Below are 15,206 nucleotides of genomic sequence, written 5' to 3' on the forward strand. Positions count from 1 at the left end.
TAAAAATAAAACAACCAAGAAAGGAAGACTGTCCACAATTTCATTCTTTTTATAAAGTTTCTTAAGACTTAAGTGAAAAATTTACAAAATTATGTTGAAGTCACAAATAAATCACAGTGGTTGAAAAAAAATCCTGACCAAATAATTTAAGATTATACATCTGGCTTTTTGTCTTAAGGGAATTATTTAACAATTTGTTGCATGTAGGAGGTGGGGTTGTGGCACATGGGGTTAAGCCACTGCCTGCAACACTAGCATCCCACACTGGAGCAATGGTTTGAGTCTCAGTTACTCTACTTCTGATCCAACTCCCTGCTAATGTGCTTGGGAAGGCAGTGTAAGGTGACTCAAATACTGAGTCCCTGCCACTCACATGGGAGACCTGGATGGAGTTCCAGGCTCTTGGCTTTGACCTGGCAAAGCCCTGGCCATTGCAGACATTTGAGGAGTGAACCAGTGGATAGATGATCTCTTCTGCTGTCTTTAATTCTTGGCCCCTCCGTCACTCTGCCTTTCAAATAAAGAAAGTCTTAAAAAATACATATTGCATGTAAAATTAAGGTTGGAATATTTTATCCTAGACTTTTTTTTAAAGATTTAATTAATTTATTTAAAAGATATAGTTACAGAGAGGCAGAGAGAGAGAGAGAGAGAGAGAGAGAGAGGTCTTCCATCTACTGGTCCACTTCCCAAATGGTCTCAAAGGCAGGAGCCGGTCTGATCCGAAACCAGGAGCCAGGAGCTTCTTCTGGGTCTCCTACGTGGGCACAGGGACCCAAGCACTTGGGCCATCTACTGCTTTCCCTGGCTATAACAAACAGCTGGATTAGAAGTGGAGCATCCAGGACTTGAACAGATGCCCACATGAGATGCCGGTGCCACAGGCGGCAGCTTTACCCACTATACCACAATGCTGGCCCCATCTAGAAACTAGTTTATCATTTATATTTCTTATAAGGATATGCAAAATTTAAATAAATTCCTCAAATATCTTTGAAGGGGAACAAACTATAGTCTACCTTCTTTTCAACACTATTTTATGTGTTGAAAATGTGGCATGTGGCATGCTGTAGATAGTGAATTGAAAACTGTCTCAAATTTCTAAGCAGCAAGATTTTGAGAATGCCTTTGCTGTTGTAAAAGGAACTTAAGACAGCAATGTACAATTAGCACCTTTAGTTACTCAAAAAAAAAAAAAAAGCAGCAAAGTCAATAGACCAATCAGAAATACCACCCAAAGAATAAGAAAAAGTAAGCCTGACAAACAGCAACAACATATCATGGTTACTGATTCATCAGCAGTATAGCTTTTAAAAGGGGCTTTTTCTTTACCAGTAGTTTTCAGATCAACTAGAATTCCTGCCATCTAAACCTAAGATATTTTTCATAAGTAGAGATATTCTAAATTTACAAGGCAAACACAATCCCAACAGGAAGTAATATTTTAAACAATCCTTTTATTGCAACAAGTGTTGGTCCAGAATCAAAAAGAAGGCATCAATTTAGAATTTATATGCTTCAGATTATAAAACATCTTTAAAACCAAGTGAAAAAAGACAACTGAAAGACCACTCAAATTTTTGAACATTAGAATTAAGAAACCATTTGGAAGTGTTGAGGGGTAATCTCTCAGTTCTGGTATTATAATCACTTATTACCCAAAACAGTAATTTTGACTGTGTTTACAATTTTCACTGATAATCATGAATCATTGTTAATCATTATTGATCATTTATTGATCATTAAATGCAGTGATGATGACATTAAAGTTAAAAAAGGCTACAGATGACCAGATTTATGTTCATTGTGCATTCTCTAACAAAAAAGACAACTGTTAAATTCCAGAAGCTATTCATTAAATTCCTCTGTTCTGTTTTGCTGCAAGTGGTATCCTAGTCCATTTTTGCTAATGAGCATCCTATTCCTACTATCAGCCAATGATCTCATTTGCTTATTTAATTCTCTCCAAACAGGAATTTCAATTTCTTACCATGGCTAGATTTAGTAGCCATAGAGGAACTGGTAGAAGCCAGATCCAAAAGTAGAGAAGTTAAACTGAATCTGTATAATTTGGTATTTCTGACGCAGCTATAAATCAGCCAGGTCTAAAACCATCTAAAGGACCAACCCAAGAGCAGCTCCAGCTCATGTTTCGGCTCAGACATGATCACTCTGTCAGGGTAAAGTCTAAATCCCTAGGTGAGTAAAAAACCTCCCTTAGACATGTGAAAGGGACTCTCAACAAGATTTGGGAGGTGGTTAGCTCTATGTTGCTCATATCCCAAAGGAAAGCGCTTTCCAGTTAACCTATTAAGAAATTTCAGAAGTATACCATCCATACTCCTGTAAAAGAAAAAAGGGATTTAAATATATACTGGAGAGTTGAACTAGAACTTTTGGAAGAGGAGTTAATTTCAAAATAAAAGTTAACATGGAAGTTTATGTGGCTGCTACGGTCACAGCAAAAGCAGAGGATAGAGTGCTAGGAGAGTGCAACGCATCTCTACCATGGAGGAGCTGTCTACTAGAATGAGGGAAAGACTTTGCTTCTCTGATGGTGAAGTCTCTGCTGCCCACCTGAGGAACACACACACCTGCACAACTAATTAAAATGTTACATCTCTGAACTTCTTCAGAGAAGGCGATTATATAAACCATAATGAATACTACCATATTAAAAATTGAACCCATGTATGTAAACCCTTTTAATGAGATACTGTCATTTGCTAAGAGAACAAGGTATTTAAGCAGTCCCTCAGCCTTTCCTAGCCTCCATTCAGACTCTGTCCAAATAAAGGAGAATGGCTGAGAACATGTTTTCTTCTTCATGGAAAGCCTCTCCTTGACAGAACTGTTTTGCTTTCACTCCAGTCAGGGCTGGCTACAGAGTGAAAGATGACTGTCCACTTCTGAGAGGTGCTCCTTGAGCAAAAGACTCACCGAATGCTTCTAAAGTTAACATAAATTGCCTCTCTGGTTTTTTAAAATGCACTGTAAATTTTTATTGTAACAGAATAATTTAAGTGAAAACACATTTACTTTCTTTGCTTCTTAATTATGTTATAATGATAAATCTAAATCTACTTAAGGTATTCTAATGGTACTTTATACAGACAACTTTTAGCCATACCCAAAATGATCTTGCTCAGGTAAGCCCCTATCAAGGAACACTGATTTTTCATAGTAGCAGATATGCTTTATACTAATAGTCTGTCTACGAGAAGGCGCTTTTAAAGAAAAAAATACAGTGTCATTAAGATCTGAATTGTTCTGTGCATTTTATTTATGAAGAATCCTTGATAATTAATGTGCATTTTAATAATACAAAAACAGAAAACCATTTATTTGGGTTCCTCTAATTTTTAATAAAAATGAAGATTAATGTTATTTTATATGTGGAAACATTTCAAGGTATTATAAGGATAGCAAACTATTAAATATACAGATATTATTAAAAAGTGTATATCTTTCATTATGGTATTTTTCTTCTATCACAATGACTTTGTAATTTATGAATATAGAAAATTCATACATCCATTACTGGTATACAAGATAAGCTGTTAGCCCTATTTTTTCTCCCATTACATCTACCAACAACTTTGTCTCTTTGAAGGACATGTTTGGGGTAGAAAGTTACCAAAGAGTCATTAAATTAAAGTGTTATTAAATGAAAAGTTACTAAATGAAAACTGTTCCTGCCAATCATGAGAAAGGCCATGTAATAATTCCCCACCTATGAGCGATCTGGATTCTACATCTTAGGAGTTGAACATATCTTGACAGAGGAAAGGATTGAAAAGGAAACTCCGCTATTGTGTCACTTCTTAGGTGTGTCCCAGAAGATTCACGCCTCTACCAGTACTACTTTTTTGTCAAAAATCTTTTCTACATGGAAATCCTCTGCCTCATCGAGGAGACAAGAGTCAGTGTGGCAGACCTACAGCACAGAATCATCCCTGTTCGTGGTCCTCCTTCACATCCTGGGACATGTGGCGAACTCGGGCAAGCAGGAAGAAAATCTAATGTTCTAACAGTCATACCTATAGTCACTTTTTGTAGTTATTGACATTATACAAGGCTTCCTTTTTATTCAAATTCAAGAATGAAAAGATGAGTTCAGTAAATTCTGATGCTTTTAAAGAAGAAACTGTCATAAGAGAAGGAAAATCTTTCCAGTAGTTTGAAAAACATATTCCACAGCTAGGAAAACAGAGCAGGTAAGATAATTTCCAGGAAAGTTGGTTGGTTGAAACTCAAAATCTGATAAATGCTTGCAAGGCTATGTCCATTTGTGACAACATACAGAGTAATGATTTAAAGCATACGGAATCTTGCATGGAGAGAGTCACTTACCTGTGTGAGGTCAGGGATGTCACCTTTATCAATACCAACTTGCTGTGGATTGAAAAAATAAGAAGTTACTTGGAGGGATTTTAAAAATTTTTGTATTTAATGGAAGATATCTCACAAATTAGTTTAAATCACAGCTCAATCTTGGAATAAAAGAAATTATTATAAATATCAGAGTCACTTTGAATTTATGCTCTTTTCTCTTTTTTATTAGTTTTCTACTAATACAATATAGCAGTAATTTTATTCAAATAGGCAGATAAAACAAATGCATAGAATTTTACTAGAATCCAAAAAATTTGGAAGTATATTGAAGCATAAAATTTAAAAGTATCTTCCATGGTTAAAAACACCTAAAAATCTAAGAAACTGCATAGACTAAATTTAATAGTTAATTAAACCCAGTCAGTTCTCTAGATAGGGAACAGTCAGTTTTAATACGTTGTTCAAGTTGTACTTTTCACCCTATCTTCCCCACAAAGGATCACTTTTTTAGTTTATAAAGTTTCCTTCTAGAATGTCTTCATGTACAACCAGGGAAACATGAAATACGTAAATACAGAGTTGTTTCCCCATTTTTACAAAATAATAACATATGAGTTTTATATGCAATGTAATTCTATTTTTCTTTTTAGGTAAAGCTTATTTATTAATTTGAAAGGTATGATGAGAGAGAGAAGGAGAGAGAGGGAGACAGACACAAACATGGAGAGAGATCTTTCACCCATTGGTTCACTCCCCAAAACAGCTAGGACTGGGTAAGGCTGAAGCCAAGGGCTGGAAACTCCATGTGGGTCTCCCAACATGAGCGGCAGGAACCCAAATATTTGAGCTATTGCCTGCTGCTTCCTGGGATGCACATTAGCAGCAAGCCGCATCAGAAGCAGGGGTGGAACTCTATCCCAGGCACTCCAAAATGGTAATCAGCCATTTCAAGTGGCAGCTTAACCTGCTGCACCACAACACCCTCCCCAGGGTCTTACATTTTTCACTTAGCAATGTATCTTAGAAATATTTCTGCATTAACACACAGAATATCCTCATTTTTCTAAGCAGCTGCATAGAACCTCCTTGTCTTGTAAATTATTTAATGAAGCACCTATTAACAGACATCAGTGCTCCTTCTGTTATCTTGCCATTGCAAGCAATGCTGTGCACACTATTTTGCATCTGTGTGAACATATCTGTAGGATATGCATGCACAAGTGGAATCACCATGTAAAAGTATGTAAAAATCACTAAATTTGGTAGCATGGAGGAGATAGGGGGATGGGAAGAAAATACAGAAAGTATTAATAAAGGTGAGCAATGAAGAGAGTACAAATGTTCACCAACCTACACCAATTTTTTCATGTGTTTGAATATTATTCAAAATTAAAATTTGGGTAAAACTACAAATCATAGCTTCAATTCTGTCATTTTATATATAAATGAAATCGAAGCTCAAAAACACAAAGCAAGTTAAACCGGGGTCTGACTCCTGGAGAAATGAAGTGTTTTGATTACATGCATAGCAATGCAGGAGCAAATACAGATGTATAGAGTGAAAGCAATGGGCTTCCACAAAGACCATATGGAAAGTGAGAGATTAAAAGAACCCATTTATGTGCCAACTACCTTCTTTACTTTGTCTTTTCTATCTGGAGCAGGGCTTTCCAGCCGTGGCACCATGGACATTTTGGGAGGATAATTCTTTGCAAGAGCATTCCTGTGCATGGCAGGATATTTAGTAGCACCCCTGTCCCCCACCTGGAGCCCCTCCAGTGTAATAGTGAAAAATGTCTCCAGATGTTGTCCAAAAAGAGGAGAAGGGAGCAAAATCACCCACTGTTGAGACCACAGGTGTACAGTACTGGTCCCTATCTCTCTGGATCAAATCAGGCTGAAATCCAGAATTTCAAACTTAACCTTCTAATGACTAAGAGAAGCCACTTACGCCGCCTTGAACTCGCAATATTGCAAGGTAAGAAAACTGTAAATGAAGGCCTCTTCAGTCCATTTATGTTGACATTTGAATGCCTCTTTACATGATTCATTTAAAAATATTGCTGTACACTCTGGCCTCAGAATCAGTCCTTAAGGAATTCAGTTCTGGCTAAAAAGCCCATGAGAGTTTTGCAAGCATGGAAAGCCAAGACACCGTGGCAAAAAAAAAAAAAAATGACCTAAATGAAAGATCTCTGTGAGATCCCAGCAGAAAGAACGGGCCATCAAAGAAGGCAGTACGTTTCTCTGAAGGGAGGAGAGAACTCCCACTTTGACTATGACCTTGTCTAAATAAGATCAGAGTTGGTGAACTCAAGAGGCTCCCATAGCCTTGGCAGCTCATGACAAGAGCCTCGGGTGATTACTGCGTCATAAATAAGAGTGTCAATTATTAAATCAACAATGGGAGTTACTTTGCACCTGCTTGCCATGTCCTCTGTCTGGATAATGTGTTGTACTATGCGAATTAATGGTAAAACTACTACTCAAACAATACTCTATACTTTGTGTGTCTTTGTGGGTGCAGTCTGTTGAAATCTTTACGTAGTATGTACTAAGTTGATCTTCTGTATATAAAGATAATTGAAAATGAATCTTGATGAAGAATGGGATAGGAGAGGGAGTGGGAGATGGGATAGTTGCGGGTAGGGAGGTTATAGGGGGAAAAGCTGCTATAATTCAAAAGTTGTGCTTTGGAAATTTATATTTATTAAATAAAAGTTGAAAAAAATTTTAAAAAATATTGCTGTAAATGAAGGAGGTATTTCTTGAATGCAAACATTACTGATCCCTAACACTGGAATCACTTTGGGAAAAGTTGATGTGTTTCCATTAAATGGATAATTCTGTTGAAAAAGAAACAATTTAGGACTTTCTCGTCAACATTGCTAGCTTTTATTGCTCAGAAATTCTGAAGCAGAATATTATTGGAGGATTTAGGTAAAGTGTATTCCCGAAATCCCATCATTTTCTGTCTGCAAACATTCTGAGACGTAACTCCTTTGCTTGATATTTACCTTGGAACTGCAAACTAAGAATAAGTTCTGAAAAAGGGAACAATGTTCAGCAGAAATGCACCTGTAAAACAATCATTTTACAAAGTTTCAGTTACCTGCCTTAGAAGACTTCAGTGTAAGAATCCAAGATAAAGTAGATTTTCTACACTTAAAATAATTCTGGTGGCTGGCACTGTGGCATAGCAGGTAAAGCTGCTGCCTGCAGTGCTGGCATCCCATATGGGTGCCAGTTGGAGTCCGGAATGCTCCACTTCTGATCCAGTTCTGATCCAGCTCTCTGCTGATGGCCTGGGAAAGCAGTAGAAGACGGCCCAAGTCCTTGGGCCCTGCACCCACATAGCAGACCCAGAGGAAGCTCCTGGCTCCTGGCTTCAGATCAGCATAGCTCTGTTGCAGCCAATTGGGAGTGAACCAGAAGATGGAAGACCGACCCCTCCCTCCCTCTCTCTCTCTGCCTCTCCTTCTCTTTCTGTGTAACTCTCACTTTCAAATAAATAAATAAATCTTTAAAAAAATTCTGGGAAATTTTGTGGTTCTGCAGAAATTGTTTAACTTCCCTACATTTATTTTAATATGATGGTCAATTTACTATTAATATTTGCCAAATAGTGCCCCCTCTATATGTACACATATAGTTGTATTCTTTTTAAACTTTTACAAATCTATTTATTGGAGGGGTAGGGAAGAGAGATACAGAGAGGAAGACAGAAATCTCTCATGAGCTGATTCACTCTCTATGCTGGACCAAGCTGAACCCAATCCAGGTCTCCTACACGGGTGACAAGGACCCAACTACCTGAGCAATCAATCACTGGCTGTCTACCTGGGTTTGCATTTATAGGAGCTGGCATGGAGAATGAACTGGGGCTCAAACCCAGGTACTCCAATATGGGATGCAGATATTCCCAAGTAGTTTCTTACCTGCTACATCCAAATGCCTGCCTCTGGTTTTATTTTACCATGATATTCTGGAAGTCTTCTATAAACTCTTCAGGTAAATGCTACTAACTACAGGTTAGCTATCACATGTTAATTATACACATATGTAAACCACATGAGTACTATCTGGTAGACACGAAAGGTTTGTACAACTGTCAAAAAACTTCTGTATCAACAAATTATAACTAAGTCCCTCAACACTTGTAATTTAAACTAGTAGTTCAAATTATAAACAATTAAATTTACATGTGGAAAAAAAACACTAATGGCTATGGTCACTGTTTTTCTTTTTTCTTTTTTTTTTTTTTTTTGACAGGCAGAGTAGATAGTGAGAGAGAGAGACAGAGAGAAGGGTCTTCCTTTTTGCCGTTGGTTCACCCTCCAATGGCCGCTGCGGCCAGCACATTGTGCTGATCCGAAGCCAGGAGCCAGGTGCTTCTCCTGGTCTCCTATGCGGGTGCAGGGCCCAAGCACTTGGGCCATCCTCCACTGCCTTCCCGGGCCATAGCAGAAAGCTGGCCTGGAAGAGGGGCAACCGGGACAGAATCCGGCACCCAAAACGGGACTAGAACCCGGTGTGCCGGCGCCGCAAGGCGGAGGATTAGCCTGTTAAGCCACGGCACCGGCCTGGTCACTGTTTTTCTATGAAAATAATATAAATTAGTATTTACTCTATAAAAATCTTAAAAATGGGGTTGGTGCTGTGGTGTAGCCAGTAAAGCCACCACCTATAGTGCTGGCATCCCATATAGGCATGAGTTCCAGTCATGGCTACTCCACTTCTGATCTAGCTTTCTGCTATGGCCTGGAAAAGCTGTGGAAGATGGTCTAAGTCCTTGGACCACTGCACCCACATGTGAGACCCAGAAGAAGCTCCAGGCTCCTGGCTTCAGATCAGCCCAGCTCTAGCCATTGCAGCCATCTGGGAAGTGAATCAGCAGATGGAAGACCTCTCTCTCTCTCTCTCTCTCTCTCTGTCTCTCTGCCTTTCAAATAAATAAATCTTTTAAAAAGATTGAAGTATTTTAAAGAAAATCTTAATCATAATATCAAAATAAAAATATTTATTGTTCAGCAGCTTAAAGACAAGCTCTTCAAATGACATTTGCTTTCTGTATATCTTCTAAATGGCCTAAACTGGGCCTGCGCTAACATAAGGTGTCACTAGACACAAAGTAAAGTTTCACATGTAAAGCCAGAAGGAACTGACAAATAAGCAGCCCTTTGCACAGAGTCCTTGAGCTCATCTTGGGGTGCTGACTAGAGAAATGTATACCCCAGACTGTTAGATGTGAAGTTCCTTATGTATATACAAAATAAATGGGAAAACTGGGAAGCATGTGCACCAAGATTTCATGGAACAATGAATAATGGTCTACTCTGAAGCTGATCTTTTCACAGAAAGAAATTAGGCAAAGGTCACTAGATTTTACTGAGAAAATCATATCAAATATAAAAAATAAAATCTGTACAGTAGCAAAAGAAAACATCAAGCAGTTCTATCAATCCATAAAGACTATCAACATTAGTACACTCAGGAGGAAATACTGATGAATGGGGTAGATGTATGGCAGTTAAGCTATAGCCTGGGATGCCTGCATCCCATATTGTAGGACTTGGGATGTACCCAAGAGCAGAACTAGCTCTGCTCTTCATTCTAGCACCCTGAGAGGCAGCAGGTGATGGCTCTAGTACTTGTGTCCTTGCCACCAACGTGGGAGACCTGGATGGAGTTCAAGGCTCCTGGCTCTGACCTGTCCCAGCCATGGCCACTGCTGGCATCTTGGGAGTGAATTACTCAATGGGAGATCTGTGTCTCTCTGTTTGTCTTTGTCTCTCTGTCATTTAAAATAAATAAATACACATTTAAAAAAAGAGTGACACATGAACATGCTTTAATGTATATGTAATTTATATAAACTAATATTCATCTTTTCTTTCCCATATTATATTTAAAAAGATTCTATATGTTGTATGGATCAAAGCCTGAGAGTGAGCATTCTGTGATATTATTTTGGTCTCAGAATTTGAATGTGAAAATTACTACCTCTGTGAATAAATGATATTTGAAAGACAATGCATTAACTAGAACACTTTTGAAATTGTGTATATAAAATGCTCGCGCTTACATAGTATTCTCAAAATGACAAAAACAGTAGAAACATGGCACAGATGTCCCATGTCCACAGCATTATATGCTTTGGTATTGAGCTTGAGAACTTCTTTCACACAATACTTTAATCATTTCCTAGCCATCAGTTGACATGAAAGATAAAGTCCCATCTGTCGTCCTGCGAAAGAACTACAATAATAATGTCATAGTTTCCAGTGTTGATATGAATCACTGATTGAGTTGGATAAGAAAAAATCATCAATTTACAGATAACTTTAGGAACACCAACTGCCTGTTTACACAATTGCTGTGATTAATATAAAGACTTCTAAGAAACAATGTATAAACTTTATAAGATGAATTCTACTGTTTTATTTTTGCATTGTGTTTAAATCACTGACAAAAGTGAGGAGGGTCAGGATTTATGATTTATACACTAGAACAACGGAAGGGCTTTTCTAAAGACAAGTCCGGGGTTCAGTGAAAAGGAAGCACCTTGTAAGGAGTGGAACAGAGATTACCAGAGGCTGGGAAGGGTTGGGAGGAAGACAAAGAGGTTGGTTATTGGATACAAAAATATAGTTAGATAAGAAGAAGAAGTTCATGTGTTCTATAGCCCAGTAGAATTATTATAGTAACAATAAATTATTGTCTGTTTCAAAATTACTAGAAGAGAGAGTTTTGAATGTTCCTGCTATGAAGAAATAGACAATGGCTTTGTGAATTGCTTAAATTTTATCATTACACATGGTATGTTTATATCAAAATATCACACTGTACTTCATAAATATGTGTAATTAGTATGTGTCAAAAAATAAACATTTTTTAAAAATTTAAAAAATAAAGTGCACTGTTGAAGCATTTAAGACAATGATAACCATTAGTTGGAATGGAGGAATGGACCACCTTGCAAAATATCAAATGCACTTGTTTTCAGTGAAACTTCCCTATTAATACAAAATGATCAACTGATTGGGATACAGAGGTGCAGAGCATAGCTTTGAGTGAGAACTTGCATGAGATGACCCCTGTTATCTTGACCCCTCAATACAGTGACTTTGTGGCAGAGTGTCTTGCTAGATTACACATTCTATTATATACTCCAGACACAAGAGTCACTATGTTAAAAGTTATATTTCCAACTTACTATCACTTACCTCTGCAACCTTGAGAAATTCAGATACTCGTGTCATTCTAGTTAGAAACCGCTTGTAAATTTCCAGAGCATCTTTACACTGTCCTTTCTTCATTTCAAAAAACTTTTCTAGAAGAGATAAAGAGATAAGCAATTAGAAAAGATAGATTCTAAGCTTATGTTAAGATTATTACTCAGATCCTGAATTATTATTTGAATCAAAATACTTAGCACTAAAACCTACATGAAGAAACAAAGGGGATCTAAGTAGCTTAAGAAAGGTCTATATTCTAAGTTAGCCAACTGTCTCACGTGGAGCCATCTAAATAATGAAAGCAGAATTATTGTAGACTATATAGACAGGTTGAATTCATGATCCATATTATCCCAGGATTCTGATTTGAAAATAGCTGTAAATTATTACTGATAAAAATATCAAAAGTTATGACTGTACTGCACAAAATCCTTGTTTTCTTACTAACTTGCTACAAATAATTTATATGTCATAAAGCAATAACTTATATGTGATTCTTTAATTTCACAAAAGTATCATTCTAATATGTTAATAACTGGGGAATCTGGGAACTCTTTGTATGACTTCATAGTATTTGTAAATTTAAAGCTATTAAATAAAAACTTTAAAACAGGAATTCTTCAAGTTTTCTATACTACAAATTAATAATTGCTTTTATTGATCATAAACTATTTCCTTCAAACATTATAATGCGCATTTTAGTTATAAAAGAGTAGAGGATTGTGAAACAAACATGGTTTACTAACTCTTTATGACTTCCTAGTGTGTAATCAAATGCTGTTTCTCAACCTTTGGCTTTTCAGACAAAAAACAGAGGCTCACTTTGCTGTTCTTTGTGCACTCCCAAGGTCTAAGAACTTGGTCACTAAGATTCTATGGTTTTATTGTAATTACAGCCTCAGTGTGTTTCCAGTATATATTCTACTAACCCAGCACTGTATCAGTGTTCTCACTAGCCATTCATTAATTCATGCAGTCAATGATAATTGACAGCACAGATGGAGACAGGACAGACCAATGTCTGCAGCAGCTTCCAGGCAACTCTGGGTGACTGCTGATGGCCCAGCATCTTCTGTGTAAGCTCACTATTCTATATTTGCACATGGTTAAACATATGTTATTTTTATATTCTCTCATATTTGAGAGTAATTTCTTTCATTCAGCATGTAATTTTACTACCTCCAAAGTATTTTTAATTTTCTCAAGATAAGTTTAATAATATATAATTAGGCAGAGAACTAATTATCCAGGGCAGTTATTACCTTCTGTTGACAGTCTTTTGGTAATTTTACTTTTAACAAGGACCATGGACCTCCCAGTAGGCTATTTAAAGGAACTAAAAAACACCAAGAAAACACACACACAGTTCCACACACACAAACACACAGTGCTTTCTATCTGTTAAGATTCATGACAGAAGTGAGCATTTTTTTTTTTTTTTTTGACAGGCAGAGTGGACAGTGAGAGAGAGAGACAGAGAGAAAGGTCTTCCTTTGCCATTGGTTCACCCTCCAATGGCCGCCGCCACAGGCGTGCTGCGGCTGGTGCACCACGCTGATCCGAAGCCAGGAGCCAGGTGCTTCTCCTGGTCTCCCATGGGGTGCAGGGCCCAAGCACTTGGGGCATCCTCCACTGCACTCCCGGGCCATAGCAGAGAGCTGGCCTGGAAGAGGGGCAACCGGGACAGAATCCAGCGCCCCGACCGGCGCCACTAGGTGGAGGATTAGACTGTTGAGCCATGGTGCCGGCCTGAAGTGAGCATTCTTAAAAACAGTCAGATCCAAGCATATCTTCTTTATCTACTCTATGTTGGATTCATCATACCTATAAGAGGATACTCTTTGATTAAAATTTCAGAATTAAGGACTTAATCTGATAAAATATACTGCTCTTTCTCTCTTTAGAAACAACCTTCACACAAACAATTTCTTCCAAATAACTAAATTTCTAAATTTATTTCCCTTTAGTATAATGCAACCTTGTTTCTTTGCATCAGATCTTCAGCACTAACACAAAAAGGGAAATCAAACTGAATAATCTCAGTTTCCCTTTAGATCCAGTGTTCAAAAATGTTAAGCAGTTTCTGTTTCCCCTGTATGTTTTAAAAATTATTTGCATCTTTCATGGTGATCAAGGATTCAACAACCAAAGACAATCATCGTGGCTTTAGGTTATAATCTCACAGTTCTGTCTGTAACAATGGCAATGACATAAAAGGCAGTATGTGCCATTTTACTGTTATGTGTAAAGCTATGAGGTTCTTTTGTCCCCCCAGAGGCCAGGGCAGGGCTTAGAAAAATTATCATTTTTACAAAGGGGATAGGTCCCAAAATGAGCCACTACCTTTCATACTAAAGATAACAAATGTGGATTTTCAGTATTTAAAATGATCAAATTTGACATTTGTACAATGAATATTTATGAAGTAGCGATAAGCTGTCCTTTGCATATTAGTATTAACTTTCAAAAGTATAACTGTCTTAGGAAAGGAATTGAATTAAAAGGAATTTTTTTCTTGGGAAACTGAGTTCTCCTATAGGGATTGTTACTAATGACCATTAATTAGAAAGAGAAACATCTTACTTGCAAGTCAAAACGATATAACACACTTGTGAGGATTTGCAGCACCAATATTGATTCCAACATTATAAAAGCATTGGTCAGGCCGGCGCCGCGGCTCACTAGGCTAATCCTCCGCCTTGCGGCGCCGGCACACCGGGTTCTAGTCCCGGTCGGGGCACCGATCCTGTCCCGGTTGCCCCTCTTCCAGGCCAGCTCTCTGCTGTGGCCAGGGAGTGCAGTGGAGGATGGCCCAAGTGCTTGGGCCCTGCACCCCATGGGAGACCAGGAGAAGCACCTGGCTCCTGCCATCGGATCAGCGCGGTGCGCCGGCCGCAGCGCACTACCGCGGCGGCCATTGGAGGGTGAACCAACGGCAAAAAAGGAAGACCTTTCTCTCTGTCTCTCTCTCACTGTCCACTCTGCCTGTCAAAAAAAAAAAAAAAAAAAAAAGCATTGGTCAGGAAACTCATGACTAGAACTAACCTACAAGGTATTTATAAGGTAACTCCTGGCACTACGGAGAAAACAAGAACAAATACTTCTAAACAACCAGGATACTGGCTTGCATACCAATCTTCTACAATGTCTCTTTAACAAGAGCAGTTATGACAAAATGCTACATGAAATCCTGCTGGATACCATAATGCTGTAAGGCAAGGAAGTACACGTCCACAACTTTTGAAACGCCAGGTCCTTAGCATGAGAAGTTAAACTCTCCTTTTCTGGTTCTAATTTAGCAAACAGATGATCATTTTCAAATCAAATTTAAAAATGTCTTGAAGGGTTATTACTTTAAGATGAAGAGAAAATGCATTTTATCAGTGAATTTATCAGTGAAGTCGATATAAAGAAAAAGTAAAGCAGTGCAGACTCTAAGTAGCTTTCCAATCGACAACAGAGAAGAGTCACGTGGCTGAATGTGTTTCCTTGCTAAATGACTTGTGAAGACACTGCATTCCATGGTCTTCGGGCAGAAGTAGGAATGAAACAAGGGAACTGGTCAAAGAGTATGAGAATGAGTCAGCAGCATTCCATATCTGGCTCTGGATTTCAAGAAGAGGAGAACCTCAA

General features: G+C 38.0%; 1 protein-coding gene across 18 annotated transcripts in view; it reads right to left on the bottom strand.

Moving 5' to 3' along the window:
* The window catches only part of SNAP91 (synaptosome associated protein 91), a 156,523-nt gene that overhangs the window by 62,408 nt on the left and 78,909 nt on the right, over positions 1 to 15,206 (bottom strand). For all 18 annotated transcript variants that reach the window (XM_062186427.1, XM_062186444.1, XM_062186443.1 and 15 more), the window contains exons 8-9: positions 11,562 to 11,668; positions 4,354 to 4,395 (exon numbers count right to left, since the gene is read on the bottom strand). In XM_062186427.1, coding sequence (XP_062042411.1) covers positions 4,354 to 4,395; positions 11,562 to 11,668 — 149 coding nt within the window. The remainder of the gene's footprint in view (positions 1 to 4,353; positions 4,396 to 11,561; positions 11,669 to 15,206) is intronic.

This window comes from Lepus europaeus, chromosome 3, assembly GCF_033115175.1.
Source record: "Lepus europaeus isolate LE1 chromosome 3, mLepTim1.pri, whole genome shotgun sequence".
In the NCBI taxonomy this organism is placed as follows: Eukaryota; Metazoa; Chordata; class Mammalia; order Lagomorpha; family Leporidae; genus Lepus; species Lepus europaeus.